Source organism: Syngnathoides biaculeatus, chromosome 11, assembly GCF_019802595.1.
Source record: "Syngnathoides biaculeatus isolate LvHL_M chromosome 11, ASM1980259v1, whole genome shotgun sequence".
Taxonomy (NCBI): domain Eukaryota; kingdom Metazoa; phylum Chordata; class Actinopteri; order Syngnathiformes; family Syngnathidae; genus Syngnathoides; species Syngnathoides biaculeatus.
The window spans coordinates 581529-609222 of record NC_084650.1 but is presented as its reverse complement, the minus strand read 5'-3'; the positions used below and the strand labels follow the sequence as shown (position 1 = coordinate 609222).

At 44.9% G+C, this 27694-nt stretch overlaps 2 protein-coding genes across 4 annotated transcripts; one reads left to right on the top strand and one right to left on the bottom strand.

Annotated features, from left to right (window-relative positions):
• Window positions 1-74: 74 nt before the first annotated feature.
• rad9a (RAD9 checkpoint clamp component A) lies at window positions 75-27403 on the bottom strand. Of its 3 annotated transcripts, none has more exons than XM_061834037.1 (13): window positions 27118-27403; window positions 13881-14192; window positions 12199-12269; window positions 12049-12122; window positions 11907-11955; window positions 11213-11327; window positions 10991-11090; window positions 10046-10152; window positions 9835-9941; window positions 9669-9733; window positions 9483-9569; window positions 1155-1371; window positions 75-201 (listed from the first exon to the last, which is right to left on the bottom strand). In XM_061834037.1, the coding sequence occupies exons 5-13, from the start codon at window positions 11916-11918 to the stop codon at window positions 94-96; spliced, it is 918 nt and encodes a 305-aa protein (XP_061690021.1). In that variant the 5' UTR covers window positions 11919-11955; window positions 12049-12122; window positions 12199-12269; window positions 13881-14192; window positions 27118-27403; the 3' UTR covers window positions 75-93. The 3 variants fall into 3 exon arrangements, with proteins under 3 accessions (XP_061690021.1, XP_061690022.1, XP_061690020.1); XM_061834038.1 differs by having other exon boundaries at window positions 13881-14000; XM_061834036.1 differs by lacking the exons at window positions 13881-14192; window positions 27118-27403 and adding an exon at window positions 12384-12630.
• On the top strand, window positions 14188-19117 carry zgc:113229 (uncharacterized protein LOC550612 homolog). Its single transcript, XM_061834035.1, has 6 exons — window positions 14188-15208; window positions 15276-15400; window positions 16282-16693; window positions 16963-17071; window positions 17154-17344; window positions 17950-19117. Exons 1-6 carry the CDS (start codon window positions 14417-14419, stop codon window positions 18196-18198), a joined length of 1878 nt encoding a protein of 625 aa, XP_061690019.1. The 5' UTR covers window positions 14188-14416; the 3' UTR covers window positions 18199-19117.
• Window positions 27404-27694: the final 291 nt, after the last annotated feature.

The window sequence follows — 27694 nt, the reverse complement described above, 5'->3', positions numbered from 1 at the left end:
CGTTAGCTATTTTCCTCTGCATAATTTTCTCAGGGTAAAAAGAGGAAACTCAGTCTACCACAAAAAATATATACCATCATTCAGTCAGACTGTTTATGTGTCGTCCTCACTGTCACTGGCAAGCACTTCCTGGTTGCTCATTGGTTGAATGCTCATCTGAGACGACAGATGAAGAACCGATCCAAACAACAAGGAACAGAACTGCAATGGTACACAAAAGGAAAATGAATATCAGAATTTCAGGCTTTCTTGGTGGTAGAATCCTTTTTATAACTACAGTGGTGCCTTGAGATATGCGTGAACCAACTTGTCTTTTTTTTTTATTATTTTTTTTAGATATGAGCTGTTCTTTTTTTGGTGGGTGGGGGGCTTTGGCTTGTAAGCAAAAAATTGAGATGAGGGTGTCCAACGGGAGCAGTGAACTCATCTAAAATTCCTTCAAAACAAGCAGCAGTGTGATAGAAAGTGAATAATTTCTTAAAACAGAGGCTAAAAAGAGGTGTCCCAGTTGACATTTACAAATGAGGTATTAAAAAAAAAAAAGACAATTGCTCAGGGTGTGTATAAAAGAGCCACATTGTTTTCTTTAGAAAAGTTCACGAAGCTTAATGCCAACAAATATTGCAAAATCCTGTCAGTGAGATGAGGGATAACATCTCTGTGACGGTATTATGACACTTTAATCTGGAAAACCAACGGTGCATCAACACATGTAGACTGACAAACAAAACAAAAAAATCCTAGTTGAAAACAAATTACTCCATCTTACTGAGTCACTTTTATAGTAGTTGTGAAACTTCTTCATTCACATGGCTTTCATATTCCCCTTCTGGGTGTTAAGTCGCAGATACCAGGAGTCACAATGAATAATCATGATGCACAAACTGTAATTCTTTACTTCTATATTCTAGTACATTATTTTTTCACTATGTTTTTATGAAGTACAATATTATAACGTACTAATTTCCTCATTAAAAATATGGCACACATTTGTTTTTTTTGGGGGGGGATGCTTGTACACATCAATGACATTTCCATTTATTTCAAATATGAGAAATCATGACTGTTTTGAGTAACAAGCATGTTAGAGAAGAAATTAACTTCAATCTCAAGGCAAAACTGTATTCATTTTTAGAGAAAGGCGAAAAATTAACCTTTTTGTTTGGTGGCGCATCTTTGTCAGCAGTTTCCTCTTCCTCCTGACCTTCACCGCGCAGCCTTGACCTGTGATTGGCTACCATGTGTTGCTTTGAACTTGTGGACTCAGGTGTGGATGGACCCGGTGCAACACTGGTATCCATGGCGATGAGATAGGAGTCCATGTCGTCGTTCATAAAGTCGTCGGGAGGGGGTGGCGGAGAAGTGGGCCCTCTTGAGGAGTGCCATTAGGAAATGGGATTGAAAAAAAGGAAGTTATAAAAATGGTTTGTGAAACAAAACAAAACGAAAATTGAGACATATACAGGCTGTCCCAAACATAATTACATGCTTCCTTTTATCTGTCGTTTCAGTTACAGTATTATTTGGACAAAAGTGAGACCATCAGCATTTGAAGACTTCAGCTTTTTAGTTCACTCCTCCAACAGATCTTCTCTAGATCAGACAGGTTTCTGGGCTGTTGCTGAGAAACAGGGAGTTTCAGCTCCCTCCAAAGATTTTCTATTGGGTTTAGGTCTGGAGACTGGTTAGGCCACGCCAGAACCTAGATATGCTTCTTATGGAGGCACTCCTTAGTTTTCCCGGCTGTGTGCTTCGGGTCATTGTCACGTTAAAACACCCAGCCACGACCCATCTTCAATGCTCTGACTTAGGGAAAGAGGTTGTTCTCCAAAATCTCACAATACATGGCCACGGTCATCCTCTCCTCAATACAGTGCAGTTGTCCTATCCCATGTGCAGAAAAACACCCCCAAAGCATGATAATACCACCTCCATGCTTCACAGTAGGGATGGTTTTGTTGGGATGGAACTCATCATTCGTCTTCCTCCAAACACGGTTAGTGGAATTATGACCAAAAAGTTCCATTTTGGTCTCCTCTGTATCATCCAAATGGTCATTGGCAAACTTAAGACGGGCCTTGACATGTGCTGGTTTAAAGTGGGACTGTCATCCCTATAAACATTCTCAAATAGATATTGTAATGAAAAATACATATAACAGTATTCACTTCAATGTCTATACGAAAAAATAAATGTGAGTGGATTGTGCGTCATTCATGCGCAAACGAGTGTCCCTCAACATCCAAGTGGTCGCCATATTGGTCGCATCCTCTGTCCTTGATGTCATCGTCACTTCCACTGTTGAAAACACGCAGTGCCTGCTACTATGGAAGCCGAACAACAGAGATAATCGGATTTTTCCGACGCCCCTTCTGACACCAAACGCCACACAGCCGAGTGTAGTTACCGGGGCAATATTACACTATTGTTTCGAGCCATATTCAGATATGCGATCACGGCCAAACCGCATCCCTGTCCGATCCACTTCCGCAGCAAAGATGAGCCATCGCGGCTCATCGCAGCCGGGCGGTGTGGCTTATGACAGAGCCGAGCGGTGCTGCTTTAGAGGGGTGTTCACAGACGCCGCAGTACTGAGCAACACAGTCGAGCCGGGGCTCTTTATGCGCGCACTCGACTGAGTAACTCATTCTCGGCTGGGTTCTTCAGAGCCGCCCCCGTTGCAAAGCCCGACACGCAGCCTTCGCAGAAGCTGTGACTGCCGAACACGGCGCCTCAGCCGGTGTGGCTGATTTTCGGCGCCGTGGTGGCACGTAATGGAGCCGAGGCGTGCTGCTTTTAGAGGGTTGTTCACAGCCACCGCAGTACCCAATGAACACTATCGAGACGAGGCTGAGTGTTGGCACATTTAGCACGCCTGTCATACGTATGCAGATCTTTTGTTACGTAATGAGAGACGGATTAGGTGGTCCGCCCTAAACTGTTATTCGACGAAGCCGTGATCGCCGGATGAGGCGCCCCGGTCGGTGTGGTTAATTTTTGCCGCCGAGGTGGCTTATCACGGAGGTGAGCCGGGCTGCTTTAGGGCGTTGTTCATAGTCGCCACCGTCCGCGATGAACAACACCGTTGAGCCAGGGGCTTTACGGCATTGTCGTCGCATGTGGCTGAGCGCGGCATTGTCAGACACCGTCCGACTCGCACATCGACACATTTAGCATGCCTGTCATACGTACGCGGATCTTTTGTTACATTATGAGTGACCAATTATGTGGTCCGCCCCAAACCATTATGTTTTTTTACTAGCTGTATACACACCGACCTGTTATTTAGAACCCACAAAACTCTCGTCCTCTGCACCCGTGCAATCCATTTTTCACAACGAACAGGGTCTCTTGTAGGGATCGCAACTGGTTACAAATAACCGGTTATAACCGGTTTTCGTTTTTTTAAAACCGAAACCGTAATCGGACTTTCGAAATCTGTTAAAATTTCCTATCATTTTTTCTGGTTCCGGTACTCCACATTGCGCTATTTTTTCAAAATCATTTCCACTTTTTTCAACTTTCGCTGTTAGAGTAAAGTTGGACTCAAAAGAACATTCAGTTAAATCAAAGAAACATCAAACATGGCATTGAGGAAATGCTCCAAAGTATGGGAGTACTTTACAAGAAGTTGTAGCGCCGGAGAAAAAGGAGTCAGAGGCGGAGCGTCAGACACAGGAACAAAACTTGTTTTATTGGCAGACATCAAAACACTACTCGCATAACTCTGTGAATTCGTCACTCCAGAAGAGCAACAACAAAAACAGTCCGTGCGGAACCCCGCACCCCAACTTGAGGTCCCGCGGGTGAATTATGTAAACACCACAATGGTACCGGTTTTAAAACCGGTTAATCGTTTTTTTTGCTACAGCTGTTCGGTTAAAAGCGGTTATGAAAGTAAGCGTTTTTTTGCGATCCCGAGTCTCTTGCAAACTTATGAAGGGTAATTCGATTCTCCCGAGTGTTCAAGCCGGCATTTTGGCTAATACGAAGGAACAACGAGCTACCTTCCCGGAGGTAAAACTAATGGAAACAAACGAGTCCACTAAGGGGCGCTGCTGTCCTTTACATCACTTCCTGCTTCTTCTTGAAAACAAATCCCTCGAGAGGATTTTCATGGCGGGAGTTACAAAAAGCTGTATACGTCAAAATCATGTTTTGTGGTGAAAAAACACATGGGACCATATTGGCTGTGGATTTTTCATTAATAATATACCAAAAATCATCAATTTCATGACAGTCGCACTTTAAGCAGGGGAACCTTCCATGCCATGTATGATTTCAAACCATGACGTCTTAGTGTATTACCAACAGTCACCTTGGAAACGGTGGTTCCAGCTCTTTTTAGGTCATTGACCAAATCCTGACATGTAGTCCTGGGCTGATTCCTCACCTTTCTAAGGATCATTGAGACCCCACGAGGTGATATCTTACATAGGGCTCCGCTCTGATTGAGATTGACTGTCATGTTTAGCTTCTTCCATTTTCTAATGATTCCTCCATCAGGGGAAGTTTTTTTCACCAAGCTGCTTGGCAATTTCTCCGTAGCTCTTTCCAGCCGTGTGGCGTTGTACAATTTTGTCTCTGGTGTCTTTGGACAGCTCTTTGGCAGGGTTCATACTCAGTCAGACCCAAAAAATTTAAGGGCTTTTTAGGGGCATTCTTAGGGGCTGACACGAAAAATTTAGGGCCGACACGGAAAAAATTTAGGGCTGACACGAAAAATTTAGGGCCATTGTGGGAAATCAAGAGTAAGGCAAAAAGACTCACCCAATGGTCCCATCGGCTGTTCTTGGTTCATCAAAGGTTCCAGTACCTCAGTACCTGTGACAGTAATCACCTGTCGCCCCTTGTGGTAGTTCTCATTGATATGACCATTGTCACATAACAGGATACAGAAAAACTGATTCTAACTACAAACTATAAACACAAATGTTTTCTACTGATGTCTGTCTCAGCACCCCTACTCTAGCTCCTTGAGCCTACCCAGTGCCTCCTCTATTTGTTGCTGCTGAGGTGCCAAAGTGGTTCTCTTGTCCTTTGCTCTGCCTCTAAGTGCATTGGCCTCTGTGATAAACCTCAGATTCCTCTTTTCTTCTGCCTCCTCACACAGGATGTCAGCCTTCTCAATAAGCATAGATATGTCAGTCTCGATTCTGGCTTTTTTGGCTTTGAGGCAGTAGAGATGAAAAGTGGGCAGCGATGCCAAATGTAGCCAGGTACGAAGTCTTCCTTTCCCCACAGTGGTAGTAATTAGCAATGTCACTGTCTGGGAACATGACTGCAAACACTTTCGAATTATTTTCACAAGATTTGTAACTGTAATGGCTGCAGATCACTTTTAAAGTCCACACGATCTCTGCCTTTCCTGAGTCCATCTTCGTGTATTGAACTACGTTTACGTTTGCGACTCCAGCGCTTTGACGCCCATCTTTTCAAGCTGGTAACTCTGCTTGCACAGTTGGCAGTAAAACATGTGCCGATCTTTTGGATCTCGACGAACCCAGCTCCCGAACTCCTTACTTTCAACCCAAGCATATTGAAAAATGCACTTCCCCATGATACAAGTTGGATCGATGAAAGAACTACGCTACGTCGTAACGAAGACGAAGTGAAATGCCTACTCACGGAAACAAACAATGGAATATCGACAAGATGGCGACAAGTTGTTAACACGGTGACTTCCGTTGACAATTTCCAGCTGTTTTGGACGCCAGACAGATCGCTATTTTTTTTTAAATAAAAGATAATTTTTTAGGGAGAATTTTGGCAGTAGAGGTCCTCCCTTTGATTTTTTTTTTAATTTAAGGCCTTTTTAGGGGCTTGACCAGTTTTCGCGGATTTTTAAGGACTTTCAGGAGCCCTTAAATGCACCTTCGAAAATTTAGGGGTTTTTAGGGACTTTTAGGGCCGCGTGCGAACCCTGTTTGGTCTTGGCCATGTTACAAGTTTGAGTCTTACTGATTGTATTGGGTGGACAGGTGTCATTATGCAGCTAATGACCTCACACAAGTGCATCTGATTCAGAATAATACATGGAGTGGAGGTGGACTTTTAAAGGCAGACTAACAGTTCTCTGAGGGTCAGAATTCTAGTTGATAGACAGGTGTTCAAATACTTACTTGCAGCTGTATTACATAAAACGTTTAAAAAAAATCATACATTGTGATTTCTGGGTTTTTCTTTTTAGATTCTCTCTCTCACAGTGGACATGTACCTACACTGAAAATTTCAGACCCCTCCATGATTTCTAAGTGGGAGAACTTGCAATATAGCAGTGTTCAAATACTTGTTTTCTTCACTGTAGCTGTATGTTATACTTTTAATTTGCATTGGATTTTTTGTTGTTGCACGCAACACAGAATATCTGTGCGAGACCGCATCAGCAGTGCGCATTTCTGCACACCCGCAGTTTAGAGAGAAAATTGGGTGATGTCTTTTTTTTTTTTTTTTTTTTGGCACACCGTCCCGCGATCGACCAAAACTGCCTCATGATCGATTGATGCAGTGAGCACCCCTGAGCTAAATGATACCTGAAAAGAAAGTGCATGGTAATATTCAAAACACTCACTATATGTTCTGTCATGTTTTTGTGTTGACTGGGGCTATTAAGTCTAGTTCTTCCACACTAAAATCATCCAATCATGCCTTAACAATCTTGATGTGTGCATTGAGGCAAGGTCATGGTGGAACAAAAAGGAACCATCCCAAATCGGTGCCGAGAAAGTACCATACCAATTTAAAACCCTTGATTATATAAAGTGCAACCAAACTCATATCCTTATTTTGTTCTAAATCATTAAAAATGATTCAACATTGAAGACAAGTGCTGAACACTTAACCGGTAGTAGTGAATGCTTGTGATATAAAATTATTTTCCTCCACCTAAGTTGGCCAGATTTCTGGTATGGGGCTTAAAACTAGCACCGTGATGAATGCGGCTTGGGGTGTATACTTTCGGCATGAGGCCCTCCCCCACTATATAAACACCGATGTGCCCCTATTCCATACAGTGGACATTCGCTGGAATTGTCACTTTCTCATTGCTTTTAACTTGGAACTGATCACAACCTGTGCAACATGCAATTGGCCATAAAATTATGCAGTTCCTTGAAAAAAATAAATAAATAAAGGTATAGTGTGTTTTGTGTTATTTGGGCTACACTGTCTCTGCCAGGCAGAATGGTGACGCAGCTGTAGAGCATTGGCCTCACAGTTCTGAGGACCGGGGTTCAAATCCCAGCCCCTTGTGTGGAGTTTGCATGTTCTCCCTATACCTGCGCGAGTTTCCTTCAGGCACTCTGGTTTCCTCTCACATCCCAAAAACATGTATTAATTGGACACTAAATTGACCTTAGGTGTGATTGTGAGTGCGACTGTTGTCTGTCACCATGTGCCCTGCAATTGGCTGGCAACCAGTTCAGAGTGTACCCTGCCTCCTGCCTGTTGAAAGCTGGGATAGGCTCCTGCACTCCCGCGACCCTTGTGAGGATAAGCTAACATAATGGATGGATGCATGTCTCTGCTGTCTGACCCGCACTGTGTTACGAGGTAGCAGCAAACCAAACGGGATCCGCCGCCCTTCAGGGGTTTGCTAGCTTGCCATTGGTTTGAGCAGCATCAGAGGTCCAGCGTCACATGTTGTGGGGGGAGTGAGAAGAGGAGGGAGAAAAATATAGAATAAAATAAAAAAGGCCTCGGAGGAAATATGTATTGGATTACATCTGAAAGTTCATGCAGGGCATGTGGGATTTTGAAAGGATTGAGTGACAAGCCTACAGCGTCCGAAAGAGGAAAGAAACAAACTTTGCCATTTTTGTATTCTTTCCTTGATTGTCCCGATTGTTAAAAAGACTTTTTTCAGTTTGTGCCAAGTTGGCAAAACTTTTTTTTTGTGTGTGTTTGGTTGCATATACAGTAAATACTTATAAAAAGCCTTGTTGATGTTTGGTAGTATGCCATGATAATTTATAATAAAGAGTGTTTTTAATGCCTCTGAAATCATGAAAAATAAAGCTCGCCCTTATTATTTTGTACTATTTAATTCATTTTCCCTACTGCTTATCCTGACAAGGCATGCTGGAGCCTATCCCTGCCATACCTTTGAATGAAAGGCGGGGTACAACCTGACGCGGTTGCCAGTCAATCGCATGACACACCAAAAAAACAACTAGTTGTACTCACATTTACACCTATGGGCAATTTAGAGTTTTCTATTAACCTACCATGCATGTTTTGAGGATGTGTGTGCAAACTCCACACAGGCGAGGCCGTTTTTGAACTGGATCCTCAAAACTTCGAGCCAGACCATTCGCCCACTACCTTACTTTGAATTATGTATTTTATGGCTTTTAAATCAGTATTGTTATTGTAACTCTAAATTAATTTCTTGTTTATCGATCAAAGAGTTTTTCTTTACTCTGAAATGGAGCTCCCTGGGTCCAAAATAAAGAATAAAGAGCTGCAAGATTAGCCTGGTTTACATGTAGCCTTCTATTCCAAGAACGTCAAACTGAATGAAAATACTCCATATAAACAGGCCAAATCTGATTTATTTGGTTTCAAAGAGGTAGAATAGTCATTTTCCCAAACTGTTCAGAATAATTTTCTGGAATTCGACACAAAAGGTAAAAGCTCTGTTTGCTCACGCTTTGTTTCAAGGTAAATGCGCGGTGACGTCATTGTTTACACACAGCGTAAATATGCCAGCTCCCAACGGAGCTCATATGTGACAAGATCTTGTTGTTCACGACTTGTTTTCAATCAAGCGTTTAAAATGTGTACTCAATAGACGACGGGCTTCCAGATGAGTATAGGAAGTGATCTTCATGACGACGTGCATGTCACACACCTGTTCTGATTAAATGTAGTCCATATCATGTACACAACCATTCTGAATAGATCATGTCACATGAAACACTTGAACAGAGATTTTCAAATGGAATGATCTCAATCAGAATGACAAAATGGTATCCATGTAAACCCGACAACTGTGTGGTTGGTGCACGGAACACGATTCCTTTACTTGTCAATGAAATATACATTGACGTTTGCTGTCATCAACTGTTGTGTGAATAACCTATGCCGCTGAGGTTAACATAACCATTAACAAAAACAACAATAATATGGAGCAAACCCCAGATTTTTTTCAACATCGCCACAGTGGAGTGAGCTCCTTAGCTCAACTCACTACTTTGTTAATTCGCGACAACAAAAGTTAACGTCCCTTGAAATGTCTCATTTGTGTCACTCTACTAGTTGCATATGGAGCAAGGCGCTGTGGAGAATTGGACGGAGCCAACACCAGAAAGAGTGTGTCAGTCCACAGGCGTTCCACGAGCCCACTAACACCTATTCACACTATGTGATCAATTCGCTTGCTGGCTCACCACAATAATGATGATTTATCAAGTCCAGAAAAACTATAGTGTCCATTTATCCAATGATAATATAGTAATGATAGAGACAGGGCTATTGGTTACCTTGTGTTGTTTCTGGTATTGTCTGAAAGTGTGGCCAGCACAAAGTTGCCTTCCAGGACGCTGTCTGATACCGAGAGCACGAGAGGGCTGAAACAAACAAACACAAAAACACAAGCACAGACAAATGTCAATAAATAACAGTGATGTCCATTCATATAACATTGCTTTTTAAATCATCATGCATACCTGCCTGGTTCATTGACGTACATGGAAATAGGGAGACCAATACTATCTGCAAAATATAGCAAACCCTGGAGAAGGGATGACAAAAGAAAAACAAAAACATAAAAAAAACCTCTTCAATCCTTTTTTCTCACAATGAACCACCTTAAGAAAACTCTTTAGTTCTCACCCGTAGCTCTTTTAGACAGAAGGTGACGCTGATATGTGCTTGGACAGCAAAACTGTCAAACTCATCAGAGGCCAGACACAGTTCAGTCAGCATGGCCTTGGACTGCGCTGAGTGGAAAAAACACCATATCAATGTGTCAATTATCAGATCCTTTTTTTGGATTCCAGATTCACTTGAACAATTGATCAATTGAAAACATTTCTCGAATCACCTAATTCTTCATCCACATGATTCCTAAGCAACATTCGTTCATCACTGACTGAAAGAGTTACTTCCTCAACAGATACGGGGAAATGTGCAACCGTCTCTACCAGCAACCTTAGAAAGACAAGAAATGACAGTGAGTGAATTTCATTTTGTATTTTTTGTTTTTTGCTTTCCAATGTTTATGTACCAATTCTGGTTCCCTCACATTTGGTAAATGAATATGAGCCACAGGAAACCTAACAAGTGTGAAACAATAGGAATGCAATATCGGTGTCGATTCTGTACTTGGAAACTTTGTGAACTCCAATGTAATGGCCACTGATAGCAGTCTGTCTTATACAGACCAGTAAAAAAAAAAAGAATAGAATTGAAAAGTGTATTTGCATAATTCCATTCAAAGTACTCAACTTTCATACAAAATAGATTGTCGGCCCAAAATTCAAAATAATTTCAAGTATATATTTGGTTATTTTTACATAATTTGAGCTTCCAATCAATTTATTTATGGTTTGTAGTCAAAAAAAAAAGAAATCAGGGTCACATTGTATCAATCAAAATATGGTTCTTTCAAAACAGTATGTTAATCTCCAATACATGGTTGGCAATCCCTTTGCTTTAATGACTGCCTCGATGTTCCATATCTTTGAGGCAATCAGTCTTTGGGTCATATTCACTACAAGTTTTTTCCATGAATATCTGATTGTGTGTGTAAAAAATTAAATTTGTTATATTTGAGGAAAAGTTATGCCACATTAAAAGAAGAAAGAAAAGAATATTTGATTAAATTGAAATTTTTCATCAATTAGCAAGGCATGATAGCATAATTAAGAATTGGTACTCAGTATCTGCAGGTCATCAAATGTGAGTACAGTACTCTTACTCATACTCGGTCAGGAAAAAATATGTACAAGTAAAGTAAAAGTTGGTGCATCCCTATTCAGAAACAAACCTTGGAATGGCTCGAAATACATTTGCACAACTGTGCTTATCAAACACGGCCTGTAAACTTTCAGTGTCCTGGAAAGACAAGTTGTGTGTCTTCAAGAGGCCTGCAGATAACAAAACAGCAGAGTAATGCAAATAAATGAAGAATGTGTCAGTGCAAAATTAGTTGAGACATGTTTATAATGTGATGTGAGCTAACAGGGAGGAGGTGGTGAGGTGGTCATACCATGTTTGCAATGTAGCGTGAAGGTGAGGCGATCCTTTTGCTTGTCCAGCTGGATATGACACTTTTCCACCATCTTCTCCAGAGATGCCAGAGACCTGAACACTGCCTGCACATTCTGGATATTTGTATATTAAAAACACCAGCACACACACACACGCACACACACACACACACACACACACACACACACACAAAAGGACATTCAGAATTACTGTGCATGGCATTAAACTATTCATCTACTAAACAATTACATGGTGGCTGGAACACTACAAATTACATTTGAATATTTGTTCCATGAAACTGTACATATTAAGTCTAGTCTTTTCATATTGTAGCTTTTCTCTTGATTGCACTGGTTCCAGTACATGTATCTTCAATATTTTTTATTCAAGTAGATTGCAGCCTCTTAGTGTTACCATGTTAATCTGGCCCACACAGGGTCTTCAGAATCAGCAGTCCTGGTCAATGTAGTATAAGATTTATTAGCAATAGAATTGTTTCTTTAACCAATCCAAATTCAAGCTTCCTTCACAGTATGTAACCCGTAGAAAACCCAGGCAAGCACAGGGAATTCATGAAAACTCCACATAGATAGATAGATAGATAGATAGATAGATAGATAGATATAGATAGATAGATAGATAGATAGATAGATAGATAGATAGATAGATAGAATTATTATCTTCTAAAACACCTTTATTAACATCTTGCAGCGGAAGCCATGACCATTGGGAACAGTGTACCTGCAAAAAACAGAAAGAGGTCCTCTTGCTGTCAACATATCTCATGCAAACGTGGACCACGTTCACTGATACATATACACAAACGGTCTGCACCTGCTAAAGAAGAGAGGCACAAACAGGAAGCAGCCGTATGCGGACAGAGAGGAGTTCACAGCTCGCAGGGATAGCTGCAACAGAGAAGAAAGCGACAACGCTCAAAATAAACAAACAAGTGTCCTTGGAAGTGCATTAAAAGACGCTTACTCCATCAGGCTGAGGCTCCACGTAGAGCTCGTCACCGATTCTGGACAAGGAGTTGATAGCTTTGGCCAACACTGCACCGTACATACCCACATAGAGTATGATTAGAACTTGCAAAAGGATAAAGGCAAGGCACGAAAGGAGACAAAACAATATAATTAATGAATAGGAACCGCGCAACTGTCTACCTTTCACGTTTCCGCCCGTTACAACGCAGTCCATTTGGTCAGCTACAGTAGTTTGAGTAGCAACTAAACGAGTAGCTACGTGCTAAGGAGGCACATCATCAGAATATAATCCATATACCGTGAACATAGTCTGTTTTGGAAAATACTTTCCGTTCCGTTAATATAAAATTGCGACCCGACGGGAAGATTCCGTAACCATCAGTGTTGTTTACGCCGCAACAAATCACTTCCGCACTGTGTACCAATCGGAAAGACCGACTATCAAATAGAGGCGTGTTTTAATTTACGCATGCGCATTGAAATAAGTGCAAATTGTCATTTATTTGAAGACTAAACTATGGTTGAGAGAACATCCATCCATACACACATACATACATACATAAATTTTCTGAGCCATTTATCCTCACAAGGGTCGGGAGTCTGGAGCCGACCCCAGCTGTCAACGGGCAGGAGGCAGGGTACACCTAGAACGGGTTCCCAGGCAATCGCAGCAATATAAATTGGACACTTTAAATTGCCCCTAGGTGTGATAGTTAGTGCGCCTATCGTCTGTCTCCATGTGCCCTGGGATAGGGTCCAGCACTCCTGCGACCCTCGTGAAGATAAGTGGCGAAGAAAATGGATGGATTTATATTGCATGTTTTTGGGATGTGGGAGGAAACACGCACAGGCACGGGGTGAACCTGCAAACTCCGCACAGGGAGGGCCGGGACGAGCCCAGGACCTCAGAACTGTGAGGCAAATGCTTTACAGCTGCGCTAACATGCTCCTACTGAAACCCCCTTTTTTCTTTTTTGGATGGTATAGCAGCAATACTCTTCCATACGTACCACCACCCTGACAGAACATTGAATTCAATCAATTTAATGTGACTCTAGAGAGACAAGGTGGGGCAGCTGGAAAGCATTGCCCTCACTGTTTTGAGGACCCGGATTCAAATCCTGGCCTCGGCTGTGTGGAGTTAGCAGGTTCTCCCCGTGCCTGCGTTGGTTTTCTCCGGCTGGCTGTCAACCAGTTCAGGGTGTACCCTGCCTCCTGCCCGTTGATAGCTGGGATAGGCTGCAGTGCTCCCGTGACTCTTGTTAGGATAAGCGGCTAAGAAAATGAATGGATGGATAATTTGACTCTCGTGGTACTATTTTCATAATTCTAACTTCCACTTCTTCTTCTTCTGTGGTAAATAGCCAACCCAAGTTTTCCATTTGTTTTATTATGGCAAAATTGCCTTTAAAGGCTGCTCAACTCAACCCTCATAATCATCTCCACTTTAGGCTATTCGATATTTTTGGTTCCTCTAAACGCCATTAGGTACTTTTAGTACCTTTAATCCATTCAACACTGTTGGCATTTTGTTGTTAAGAAAAATAACTCTAAAGCTAATTGGTAGCAGAAGCTCCCACAGATGCTCTCTCCACCACTCAAGTGGGACCATTGATACAGTTGGAAAGGATATAAAGAGAGCGCTTGAGAGATACTGTAAGGGCACAATTATCTCACCTTACTGGTCTTTCTCGTCAGTCCGCTTTGGTGTTCCACCTAACACCAGGAACGTCGTTGTTCACCATCTCTCCGCCCATCAGTGCTGGCATAAATGTCTGCTTGAACTGAGTGGAGCCACTGAATATGACGTGGAGAGATGGACAATTTAAACGACAAAACAAAGGGGAAAAAAGTGAAGGATCTCGCGAAACTGTGGCTGGACTCAGCTGATATTTCTGGAAAGGTTTTTGAGAACACTGAAGAAATTTGCACAGGATGGCATCCACTTTCCCAAGAAGCTCTCACTTGTGGATATGTAAACGTTCTATCCTAGTTGAAGAAGAGGATAACATGAGGTGAGAAAAGAGCGAATAAATCATGGTAACTGACTATATTATCCAAAGTGAACAACTATTTATTCTGTGATTCTTTTAACATGCATTCAACAAACTCAGTTTTCAACCACATTCCTTAAAGAACTTAAGAGGTGTATCTTGACCCATACAGAGTATAATAACACTTTTGGACTTAAAGTCTCATAATTTTGCAACTAGATGTCTCAGTCGAGCAATCCTCCAGACAGTCAGGCCTTATTGCAGTCCATGCTGGAGAGACTGAAACTCCAGCCTGGAAGAGAAAGGCATGCATGCGAGCATACAGGTGAAAAGCTCCCCCATGCCTCCACATTAGGGACGGATGGAGTGGGAACAGTCCTGAACCTGAAAAAGGAAGAAGTTGATCTTACCAATGGTTACGTGTTTAGCCTTCCTGGAAAAAGATTTGGGGTATCTTCCGTGGATACTAGTTTGACCTCCAAATATGGAGAAGGACTTCAGCCAGTTCATGACTTAGAACAGTACAGGGGTCACTTTTTCTTCCCACCCCAGAGAGACAGGAGCCAGATGGACGGAGACACGGTGTTGGAGAATGTCACGTTGCCTCCGATGTCCAACGCTTCAACAGGGCAACAGTTTTTGGCAAAAACCTTCCCTTCCTTTGGGAAAACTGATACTGGGGAACAACAGGACAACATATCTGGATATAAAGACCAGGACAATAATGGGTTTCAAAACAATGTTCACGACTGGTCATGGGGGAGTACAGATTTTGCTGCGGGAAGTCAAAGGAACAAATCCTTTCACACGGAAAATGGAGGATTTGGAGATTTGTCCAAATCGAAAAACATGCAAATGATACCCCATAAAGGCATCAGCAGCATGACCAAGAGAAAACAGCGATCATCTGAAAACCAAGCAAGGAGATGGACTCAGAAACTCAAGGAAAGGTGGATGGAAAGGGCAGGTAAAAAAGGAAAAGATGAGCCCAAGGAAGGTGGGATGAACAAGGTGAGTTGTACAAAGTTAATTGATTTCCTTGCAGGAATATAAAATCCTCTTTGTGATTGATTCCCAGACTTCAGCACAAAGCCATTTCTTGAACACATCCCATCAAGATGCAAAATTGACCCTCCCCTCACTGGATAGTTGTGAAAATGCTACTGAACAATCAGAGGATGACACGATTGACGCATTTATAAGGTAATCAATGCGTGCAATGTGTCTGTAGTTGGCCTTTTTTCTCCTGCCGCTCTTTGATGTGTCACACTTATCACTGGTAGCCTCTGCCAAGAAACTCTCGTCATATCCTTATTTTGACTTTGTGAGAATACATAGATACTTATTTAATGAAGATCGTACACTGGACGAGAAATGAGAATTATCGGTATCCTGAAATTTAAAAAAAACAACGTATGTAGTATGACTTGGGGACTATAATAATAACTGCTGACATCCACCACATTTGTGTTTAAATTTCAAAAATATACATTTGATGAATTGAAAATTCATAATTATCCATAGGTGTGAATCTGAGCATGAATAGTGTTTTGTTTACGCAATCTGGCGACCATTCTAGGGTCTACAAAGCTTCTTAGCCAAGGTCATCTTGGGATAAGATCCAGCTCACCAGTTAGGAGGAACAGTGGCTGCATAGTACCTTTCTCAGGGCATTGGATCGGTGGACAGTAGATAAAAAGTTGGGTTTCCACACTAACACTCTGGCGAGAACTCTCCTATACACCCTATGTGTTTGGAATGATTTACCCAGACTGGATCAGCAGCTAAAGAATACCAGAACCTTTCAGTTGTGATTGATTCAGTGTCTTGAGAATGAAATTACTTGGATGAATGAGAATAATTAAAGGCAATCAAAGTAACTTTAACTGAACAACAATAAAGTGTCCAATATGTCAAATGATTATTATCAGTCTCTGACGATGTATTGTCTTGTTTTTAATGCTTTGTCTTGTTTGTAATACTTAAAGTCACAGTTTCATAAACTGTTTGGAATCAGGCCAATGTCATAATTTTTTAACTGCAGCAAACTGCGTGCTCTGAATTTCAATTTTCTTTCCTTCCAGATCAAGCGACAACTTTCAGTTTGGCTTCAGCTCCGTCAGCTTGCTGGAGGAGATTGTGTCGGGTCAAGAGTGGGCCAAGTTTCTGAGCCCTTCCTGTTCAGGCTCCCCAATCAACCAGGAAACACAAGAGAAGAAATTGAGCAGTCTGAGTGTCACACCAAATCGTAATGGTCCATCCACCTTTCGCGTGTACCAATCAGGAGGTGTGAACAGGGAGTGGAGCTTCAGGGGTCGCGAATCATTCCCAATTTATAATGTTCCCATTAGCGTGAACCTTCCAGAAGTGCCTACACAGAACAACACAGTATACAGTGATGCTGATCAATCAGAGCCAATGGAACAAGGACAAATTCAATCACATGTGCAATTGAAGGAGAGGGCACTTGTCCAACCAAGAATTTCCCATGTGGAGGTAAGATACCAATTAACTGTTAATCGCACTGCCCAACACGAAAGATATTAATATGTATCCTCAATGCAGTGATTCCCAGCCTTTATTGAACCCAGTGGTAAAGAACTAATATTTTGGGATCAATTCAATATAATTGGAGAATTTCCCACCACACTCCTGATGATCTCTCAAAGCATGCTAATGTGCCAGGGTTCATTGGTTGGGGATCACAGCACTGACAAATGTAGGCAAGAATAACACTTTGGATCATATTGTGGTATTGTCGGCAGCGAGCAGACATTCTGGATGACTCACCTCCAACCACCAGAGTCAACAGGAAGAGACAACATCACACAGCGGAGATGTCTCAAATGGACTGGTCGCAAGAGGGGCAGGGAGGTCAGAAATCCAAAATTAACACAAACATAAATAATAGAAGTTCAAGGATGAAACTAATGGGTGGAAACCACTATATCTTCAGTTTCAGAAGAGTTGCGAAACAGCCACATGATGGACAACGCAGACGAACAAAACAAAACACCCTTTTCTAGTCCAAATGGATCTTCAACACTGTCTGTTCCCTCAAATCTTTTTCCTTGTTGTCCTGTGCCAAAGGGTGTCCTCAGGCACTCCACATACCAGAATGCAGATTTGTCACGGGAAAGCAAAAGGGTAAGGGTAATTTTTGGAAACTCTGAGAGAGAGTTCCTCAATCTTGGCCTCATGGTCGACCAGTGAAGCTGACAGCCTAACCTAACCTCTCCTCAAATATTTTGCTGATAACTTTGCTGAGGGACTGCCATGTCTGCAAATAAAGTGAAATGAGGATGTGTTTTGAATGGGCATCTGATTTTCTGCCCTTAGCGTGTAGCTAAAGCAATGCGCACATGGTGAGATTTTCACCTTACAAGGCAAAAACAATGTTAAACATTTAAGATATTCATCTCAAGTCCTCGTGAAAAAAAAATCTAGAAAAACTAAATTATATGCACATTTATAGCTACCTGTTGAAGACTGATTGTGCTGCCGTGGCCAACCATCCTATTTCTAAAGCCATTTGTCACAGAAATCTGAGGAGAAGAAGCCTCAACTCAGATTTTGGTTCTATCGAGTCCAAAAACTACTTCGATTCGCCACCCCACCATCTCCCTTCCCCAAATGTATACCGGCTTCTTTTTCTTTGTATGGCTCTTATGTATGTGACCAAATTCTGTAAAAATTCAGTGAATTTGCGGTTTTTTTCTTTTTTAACTTAGACACCTCTTTCTTTGTTTCAGAGACGAGTGGAGCCCAATCGGAGAGTTCATTTTGCAGAGACAGTTCAGGAGATACCACCTGTTTTAGTGGATCAGGATATTTGGGACTCAGAGGAGGAACATGGGACAGAACTGGGTTCTGAATTGGAGGATGAGAAGGAGAAGCCGTGCATGACAGCAGAGGAAGAGAAAGAAGTGTCAGCGCGCCGACCTGGTCTTCCTGCCTGGATAAGGGCACTGAAGAGGAAGAACACAGGAAGGAAGCACTGATTGTGATAATGCCAGTGAAATCTGTCTTTTACACACTTGTTTCCCCACACTTTAATGTAATTATCTATGAGATCCAATGCAAAAACTTCTGCCTTTACAAAGATGCACAATTGTGATAAACATATTCGCTGCACATTAAGTTTACTATTGTGGTTGTTTGCTATGGTGTAGAATTGCAGTGCATTATATTGAGAGATGTTTTGAGTACAGTATTTCGGTTACCTCGTGTAGTTACCTATCAGAAACCAGGAAATAAATAGAGCTGTTGATGTGATGCAGTGTAATTCAATACCACTGCAAAAAAACAAACAAACAAAAAAAACATTTGCCTAATTAAACCTGTTGTTAAATTAATGCCTCTCACCTGTCAATCAAAACTGGATATGATTGGCTTTGTTTTGGCAGTTTTGTTTTTTGTTAACAAAGCTCTTTGTTTCGTATCATGACATTGTGCAAGTGGACATAATGTTTTAATTGGTTGACGGATAACAGGGATTCACCGGTGGTGACACAGTCTCGCAATTCAGTTTTTTTATCTTTACAAAGATGATGCTCTGTTTTGATCGATACAGTCAGTATTACCTAACAATATATAATTGTGGTTGTTTGCAGTGATGTAGAACTACACAAGGGGGCAAAAACATCGTTAACACACCTCAAGGGTGAATCTTAGATCAGAGATTCTCAACCTTTATTGAGCCAAGGCACATATCTTAAGTTTGAAAAATCTCACGACACAACAACAAACAAAAATGTTACAAAAAGTGCACACACAAGTCAATTATACACTTTCTGCTGTGTAATAGAAGAACCTTTATTTGTTCTGTCTGTCTTTATATGCCATTACTATCGAATGATGGACAAAGATACATTATTTGTTGTCCATCCATCCATTTTCTGAGCAGCTTATCCTTACAAGGGTTGTGGGCGTGCTGGGGCCAATCCCAGCTGTCATCGGACAGGAGGCGGGGTCGACCCTGAACTCGTTGCAAGCCAATCGCACGGCATCTGGAGACCGACTACAGTCACACTCAAATTCACACCAAGGGGCAATTTAGAGTCTCCAATGTTTTTGGGATGTGGGAGGAAACTGGAGTGCACGGAGAAAACCCACCCAGGCACGGAGAGAACATGCAAACTCCACACAGGCCGGGATTCGAACCTCAGTCCTCAGAACTGCGAGACCAACGCTCTACAGCTGTGCTATATTATGACAAATTAAGAGAAATTTGATAATTTCCCACAGCACACCAGAAGAGCTCTCATGGCACACTAATGTGGCACAACACACTGGTTGGGAATCACTGTATTAATGTAATGGCCAGTTAATGTACACTATGTTTTTTGAGTTGCTGCACAATACTGGAAGCACTTACTTGTTTTCTTGCCACCACCTTGACGAAATATCGTGCAAATTTCAAAACCTTCATGACCTATTTGCAGCAACATGCATCTTTCTTAGCAATTTACACTCAAATCTCTAAATTCAAGTATCTTCAGTGATCTATAAATAGTTCTTTTTTGAACTGCACTTATTGTTTGCAACAACTACTTAATGAGTGTTGACTTCGGTTGAGGACTCCCTGTTCTTTCGTAGAGTACAAGTTCAAGCTCCAATAGCTTTAAAAGTGTCAGATCACTATGGGAGTGGCAACCAATGTAATGAAGTGTTGAAGGGCATTTACTAATAGCCATCATGAAAGTACTGTTTCTCATAACTGTTTCTTTCTTTCTGTATTAAAAGTATTTTTATACTCGAGATTTTTCAATTGGTCTTAAAGGTCCTGTAAACGATTTTGGTTATTTACACCTCCATAGTATGACACTCTTGAATGCAGCCCTATGGGGGCACAAGACAGTGCAATCTGTCGGCTGGTTCCAAGCCCAAATAAATGCAGAGGTATTGCGTCAGGAAGGGCATCTGGCATAAAATTGTCGCAGACAAATATGAGAATTCATCTGAAGAATTCCATACCGGATCGGTGGTGGCCTGGGTTAACAATGCCCGCCTCCAGCACTGTGGACCTGCAGGGCGTCGGTGGAAATTCAGCTACAGTGGGTCGAAGACAAAGAAGAGAGGGAAACCGGATTCGTCAGCAGAAGAAGAGGAATGCACAGAGCCTACAACTAAGTGTAGGGACTTTGAAAGTAGGGACTATGACAGGAAAAGCTCAGGAGTTGTTTGACATGATGATTAGGAGAAAGGTTGATATTCTATGCATCCAAGAGAGCAGGTGGAAAGGTAGTAAGAAGTTTAGGAGCAGGGTTTAAATTATTCTACCACGGAGTAGATGGGAAGAGAAATGGGGTAGGGCTTACTTTAAAGGAAGAGCTGGCTAAGAATGTATTGGAGGGGAAAAGAGTATCAGATCGAGTGATGAGGCTGAAATTTGAAATTGAGGGTGTTGTGTATAATGTGATTAGCACCTATGCCTCACAGGTAGGATTCTGGAAGGAACTATATGAAGTAGTTCTGAGCATCCCAGACAGAGAGAGAGTTGTGATTGCCTCAGATTGAATTGGACATGATGATGAAGGAAACAAAGGTGATGAAGAAGTGATGGGTAAGTACAGCTGTCACGACCCATTGGTACGGAGGAGGACCCAAATGCAGGACTCCGGAGACGCTGAGGCAGTTTGGGAAAAGTGTTTATTCGGTCCAAAGTTGGGGATCAGGCAGACAGTCAAGTGGAGCAGCGGTAGTCAGGACATCGGGCGTAGAGAGCAGGTCCGTGGGCAGGCAGGGGTCGGTACACGGGAGATCGATCAGAGAAGGCAGGACTATCAAAGACATCAACCTTACGGGGTCAGTCGGACGACAGGCAGAGGTCGGTACACCAGGGTTCACGATCAAGAATCCGGGAGTGCAGGAACGGGACATGCGAAGACCAGTCGTCCCCTGGGTCCTATAAATACAGTGGTTAATCAACGAGGATCAGCCGCAAGTGTGCGCCTCCTAATCAGCGCTGGTGTGCTGGGACCCGCCCAGCCAGGGCTGGACCGGCCGGACCATAACAACAGCATCCAGGAAAGGAACATTGAGGGTCAGATGGTGGTGGACTTTGCAAAAAAGGATGGAAATGCCTGTAGTGAACACTTTTTTCTAGAAGAGGCAGGAACATAAAGTGACCTACAAGAGTGGAGGTAAAAGTACGCAGGTGGATTATATTTTGTCCAGACGATGTAAGATGAAGGAGGTAACTGACTGTAAAGTAGTGGTTGTGTAGCTCGACAGCATAGGATGGTGGTGTGTAGGATGACTGGTGGTGGGTAGGAAGATTAAGAAGACAAAGGTAGAGCAGAGAACCATGTGGTGGAAGCTGAGAAAGGAAGAATGTTGTGTGGCCTTTCGGAAAGAGGTAAGACAGGCTCTCGATGGACAGCAGAACCTCCCGGAAGAATGGACTACGACAGCCAAGGTAATCAGAGAGACAAGCAGAAGAGTACTTGGTGTGTCTTTTGGTAGGAAAGGGGAGAAGGAGACTTGGTGGTGGAAACCCAAAATACAGGGAGTCATACAAGATAAGAGATTAGCGAAGAAGAAGTGGAACACTGAGAGGACTGAGGAGAGGCGAAAGGAATACATTGAGATGCGACGTAGGGCAAGGGGAGAGGTGGTGAAGGCTAAACAAAAGGCATATGATGAAATGTACACCAGGTAGTACACGAAAGAAGGAGAAAAAGGATCCCCACAGGTTGCCCAGACAGAGGGATAGAGATGGGAAGGATGTGGCAATGGTTAGTAAAGGGGAAGTTCAAACTGACAAAGGATGAAAAATGGAAGGGCAGTTTGTCCTGATGACATACCTGTGGAGGTATGAAAGCAATTTGGAGAGATGGCTGTGGAGTTTTTGACCAATTTATTCAACAGAATACTAGCAGGCGAGAAGATGCCTAAAGAATGGAGGAAAAATGTGGTAGTTCCCATTTTTTAAGAATAAAGGCGATGTTTAGAGGTGTGGGGACGAGGTATCGCAAAAAAAACGCTTACTTTCATAACCGGTTTTAACCGAACAGCTGGAGCAAAAAAACGATTAACCGGTTTTAAAACCGGTACCATTGTGGTATTTATATTGTAGCGCCGGAGAAAAGGAGTCGGAGGCGGAGTGTCGGACAGAGGAACAAAACTTGTTTTATTGGCAGACATCGAAACACTACTCGCATAACGGCGGGAACTCTGATAACCTTTCACTCCGGAAGCGCAACAACAATAACAGTCCGTGCGGAGCCCCGCACCCCAACTCGAGGTCCCGCGGGTGAATTATGTAAACACCACACAAGCCCCCCCAGAATTCACCCATAGTCAAAATCCTCGTGCTGTGGAGGGATGACGACCGGACCCCGGCGGGTGTGCACTGTAGGGGCCGAGGGGGGCGGGGCCGCACTGTCCATTGAGTCACGGGACAAGGGCCCAGGTGGGGTCAAGTGCACCGAGGCAGGCGCAGGGGCACAGGGCAAAGGGGGACGACCCCAAAGGCTGGGCAATGTCCAGGTGCGCGGGTTTGACCCTGTCCACGGAAACATTCTCGGGTCTGCCGCCAATGTCCACGAGGAGGCTCTTATCCCCGTGCTCCAGGACCCTGAACGGCCCGTCGTATGGGGGGCGCAGAGGTCCACGGTGGGCGTCATGACGAACAAACACAAAATCTGCAGAGCACAGGTGACGGGGAAGCCGGGCAGCTGGGGTGCCATGTTGTGACGTGGGAACCGGCGCGAACGCTTTTGCGGCCTCCAGCGGACCAGGGTGCTGTGGCGTCCGGGATGAATTCGCCGGGGACCCGCAGCGGCTGGCCGTAGACAAGTTCGGTGGATGAGGACAACAGGTCCTCCTTGGGGGCGCACCTGAGGCCGAGCATGACCCACGGGAGCTTATCCAACCAGTTGCCGTCCGTCAAGCTGGCACGCAGGCTTTCATGGAGCAGTGGAACCGCTCGCAGAGACCGTTCGCCTGGGGGTGATAGGCGGTAATGCGGTGCAGCTTGACCCCCAAACTCTCAGCGACTGCATTCCAGAGTTCAGAGGTAAACTGAGGGCCACGGTCGGAGGAAAGGTCGCACGGGGTCCCGAAGCGCGCAACCCACGTGCCGATGAACGCCCGGGCCACGTCTGACGACGTTGTCGAGGAGAGGGGAACGGCTTCGGGCCAGCGGTTCGTCCTGTCCACCATGGTGAGCAAGTAGGAGAAACCGTGCGAGGGAGGAAGTGGACCTACCAAGTCGACGTTGACGTGGTCAAACCTCCTCTCGGGGACAGCGAAGGGCTCCAAGGGGGCTTTTGTGTGGCGATGCACCTTAGCCCGCTGACAGGCCACCCACGAGTCGACCCAGGCCTGCACATCTTTCTTAAGACCGCGCCACACGAACTTCTGGGCCACCACACTCACGGACGGTTTACTTCCGGGGTGGGAGAGGTTGTGGACCGCCTTGAAAACAGCTCGCCGCCAGTTTGCAGGGACCAGCGGCCGAGGTTGGTCAGTCGAGAGGTCGCACAGCAACCTGACGCCCGAGTCACCAACCGTGACTTCCTCTAGGCGCAAACCCGTGTCAGAAGTCTTGAGGGCCTGCACCCAGTGGTCCGAGGCCTGGTCTGCGCTCATGCGAGAGTAGTCGAGATCCAGATGCACAATGCCGACGATCGCCCTGGAGAAGCAGTCCGCGACCACATTGGATTTGCCGGCAATGTGTTGGATCTCCGTAGTGTACTCCGAGATGAATGACAGTTGGCGTCGCTGGCGGGCGGACCACGGCTCGGCCACCTTGGACATGGCGAAAGTGAGGGGTTTATGGTCCACATATGCCGTGAACTCACGGCCTTCCAATAGGGGGCGGGAGTGGCGGATCGCCAGCCAGAGGCCGAGGAGCTCTCTATCGAACGTGCTGTATTTGCGCTCCCTGGGGACCAGCTGACGGCTGAAAAAAGCGCTGCCGACCCACTGTTCGAATACAGCTCCAACAGCGTAGTCCGATGCGTCGGTAGTGAGAGCGACAGGGGGCCCGTGGGTCGGGTGGGCCAGCATAGCGGCCGACTCAGCGCGGCCTTCGTAGCCTCGAAGGCTTCCATCCTCTCGGCCGTCCATTCAACATCCCGGTTGGGGGCCTTGCCTTTAAGAGCCTCATAGAGCGGGCGCATGATGTGGGCTGCCCGGCGGATGAACCGGTGGTAGAAAGTCACCGTCCCCAGGAACTCCCGAGCCCCGAGCCGAGTGAGGTCGGGGAAAAGCCGAGGCGCCATTCTTGTCTATGAGGTGCCTGAGGAACTGGATAGAGGGCACCCCGAAAACACACTTCGCCGGGTTGATGATCAGGCCATACTGCTCAAGTCTTGCGAAGAGGTCGCGGAGGTGCATCAGATGTTCATCCTCTGAGGAGCTGGCGACGAGGATGTCATCCAAATAGACGAACACAAATGGCAAGTCCCTGAGCACAGAATCCATTAAAAGCGGGAACGATTGTGCCGCGTTTTTAAGACCAAACGGCACCCTCAGAAACTCGAACAGTCCAAACGGAGTGATTACAGCTGTCTTGGGAACGTCTGAGGGGTGCACGGGAACCTGGTGATACCCGCGCACCAGGTCGACCTTGGAGAACAGGATTTTTCCCGCCAGGTGGGCTGAGAAGTCCTGAATGTGTGGAACAGGGTAGTGGTCGGGCGTAGTGGCGTCGTTAAGGCGGCGGAAGTCACCACATGGTCGCCACCCGCCACTCGGTTTAGGGACGATGTGTAGCGGCGAGGCCCACGGGCTATCCAAGCGGCGGACGATGCCCAGGCGCTCCATGTTGGCAAACTCGGACTTAGCGACTGCTAGCTTCTCGGGGTCAAGCCGTCGGGCCCTCGCGTGAATTGAGGGCCCTTGGTCTCAATGTGGTGCTCGACCCCATGTTTAGTCGTGGCAGAGGAGAAAGTGGGCCGTGTCAAGCCAGGGAACTCACCAAGGAGGAGCTGCTACTTGGTGCCGTCCGAGAGCGAACTGGAGAGACCGCCATAAGTCGCCTCATTGCGGACGCAGGCGACTGTGGAGAAAGTCAGTGCATCCGCCAGACGGCCCCTCTTAACATCCACCAGCAGCCCGTGGGCACAAAAAAAAAATCAGCGCTGAGGAGAGGGAATGAGACATCGGCAGTGACAAAGTCCCATGTGAAGCGCTGACTCCCAAAACACAAGTCCACAGTTCTCATGCCATAAGAGCGGATAGAGGAGCCATTAGCGGACAGTAGGGGTGGCCCACGAGTCCTGCCAGCGGCGTCCTCCGCAGTGGCCGTCAGGACGCTCCTCTGGCTGCCGGTGTCGCAAAGGAATTTGCGCCCGGAAAGGGTGTCCTTAACGATCAGCAGCCGGCCCACGCTCACGGCCGCTGCGAAGCGTAGGCTTTGGCGTTTCCCGACGCGTCATAGTTGCAAGGGGCGCGGCACCTCTTTGCTTTCGCACCGAAACGGGCATGGAAGTAGCACAAGCCTGTGCCAGCACGGCTGTCGATGGCGATGGGGCCCCTGCTGGATGCTACCCCCGCGTCGGGAGGCGAGTAACTGCACGTCACGGCCAGCGTCTCAGGAGAGAAGCGCTGGGTGGCCAGGAAGAAACGGTCGGCCTCCTCGGCCAGGGCCCGGGGCTCAGTGACAGTACTGTTAGCGAGCGCCGTCTCCCGAGTGCTGAGACAACGTGGTAGTAACGCGTGGAATCATCTGAGATCCCGCGGAGGACAAACTGAGCCTCCGTCTGTGCGAACCACGCTGCCGCGGATGTCTCCCAAAACTCCGGCAATTTGAAGATGGCGGTTGCCATGTTCGTTTCAGTCTCGAAAACGCCGGGACTGACGTCGGGGTCACCAGTGTAGCGCCGGAGAAAAGGAGTCGGAGGCGGAGTGTCGGACAGAGGAACAAAACTTGTTTTATTGCTCGACATCGAAACACTACTCGCATAACGGCGGGAACTCTGTTAACCTTTCACTCCGGAAGCGCAACAACAATAACAGTCCGTGCGGAACCCCGCACCCCAACTCGAGGTCCCGCGGGTGAATTGACCCCTCCGTACAGGGTACTTAACCACGCCTCCAGAAGTGACGTCATGCCACGTGCGCTGACGTAAGACAAACAGTAAAAATGGCAAATACAATACAATACATTCTGAACTGAGACAGACTCCATGCTTCTGATTTCATTCAAATCAACGATATATTATAGATTCTAAATACAATACATTCTTAACTGAGAGAGACGCCATGCTTCTGATTTCATTCAATCATTCACACGTAGCAATGTTATGCTAGCGGTGAACGTCTCATTCATTTATACGAGACGTGTATTAAAAATCATATTTAGGGCATATCTTCGTGCAAACACAGTCTGGTTAAGCTTCGGCCGCGAGCCAGCAAGAAATCGATACGTTTGTGCAGTCCAATCATCGCTAAATATCGCTCAACAAAGAATAAGTGTGTCAATCGTTCACACGTAGAGGTGTTATGCTAGCGGAGAACGTCTCATTCATTTATACGAGACGTGTATTAAAAATCAAATATAGGGCATATCTTCGTGCAAACACAGTCTGGTTAAGCTTCGGGCGCGATCCGGCAAGAAAGTGACACGTTTGTGCAGTCCGATCATCGCTAAATATCGCTCAACAAAGAATAAGTGTGTCAATCGTTCACACGTAGCAATGTCATGCTGGCGAAGAACGTCTCATTCATTTATACGAGACGTGTAATGAAAATCAAATATAGGGCATATCTTCGTGCAAACACAGTCTGGTTAAGCTTCGGCCGCGAGCCGGCAACAAAGCAACATGTTTCTGCAGTCGGATCATCGCTATATATCTCTCAACAAAGAATAAGTGTGTTAATCGTTCACACATAGCAATGTTATGCTAGCGAAGAACTTCGAATTCCTTTATACGAGACATGTATTGAAAATCAAATATAAGGCATACCTTCGTGCAAACACATCTGTTCCGGTTGATATTAGATGGATTTAGTTGATGATGCGGTCTTCCACAAACTTTGATCCATCGAAGGCATTTTTCGTACTGGGTCTTCGGTTTTGGAAAGGGTACGAATCGAACTCCAGCAACTAGCCTTTCAGGATCCCTGTCGTCACTATTACAAAGTCCGTGACTACACCTCTTAACCATATTTTTTGTTAAATAATCCAAATACGCGATAAAACGCTAACTAAACCTATATTGGACCATGCAATGTTGTCTGAGAAAATGGTGGGAGCAAAAACGGGCTTTGGTTTATGCAGATCTCTGGCCTCTGATTGGTCAGTGACGCGGATTGCGCAATATCCACGGAGGGGTCAATTATGTAAACACCACAATATAATTCACCCGCGGGACCTCGAGTTGGGGTGCGGGGTTCCGCACGGACTGTTTTTGTTGTTGCTCTTCCGGAGTGACGAGTTCACAGAGTTCCCCCCGTTATGCGAGTAGTGTTTTGATGTCTGCCAATAAAACAAGTTTTGTTCCTGTGTCCGACACTCCGCCTCCGACTCCTTTTCTCCGGCGC

Coding starts and splice junctions, on each gene's coding strand:
- rad9a (XM_061834036.1), bottom strand. CDS start 12,417: ATGGACTGCGTTGTAACGGGCGGAAACGTGAAAG. Junction 11,328..11,906: donor GCTGCAAGATGTTAATAAAG/GTGTTTTAGAAG, acceptor ACAAATATCCAG/AATGTGCAGGCAGTGTTCAG. Junction 11,091..11,212: donor CACGCTACATTGCAAACATG/GTATGACCACCT, acceptor TGTTATCTGCAG/GCCTCTTGAAGACACACAAC.
- zgc:113229 (XM_061834035.1), top strand. CDS start 14,417: ATGTCTCAGTCGAGCAATCCTCCAGACAGTCAGGCCTTATTGCAGTCC. Junction 15,401..16,281: donor ACGATTGACGCATTTATAAG/GTAATCAATGCG, acceptor CTTTCCTTCCAG/ATCAAGCGACAACTTTCAGT. Junction 17,072..17,153: donor GTCGCAAGAGGGGCAGGGAG/GTCAGAAATCCA, acceptor CTATATCTTCAG/TTTCAGAAGAGTTGCGAAAC.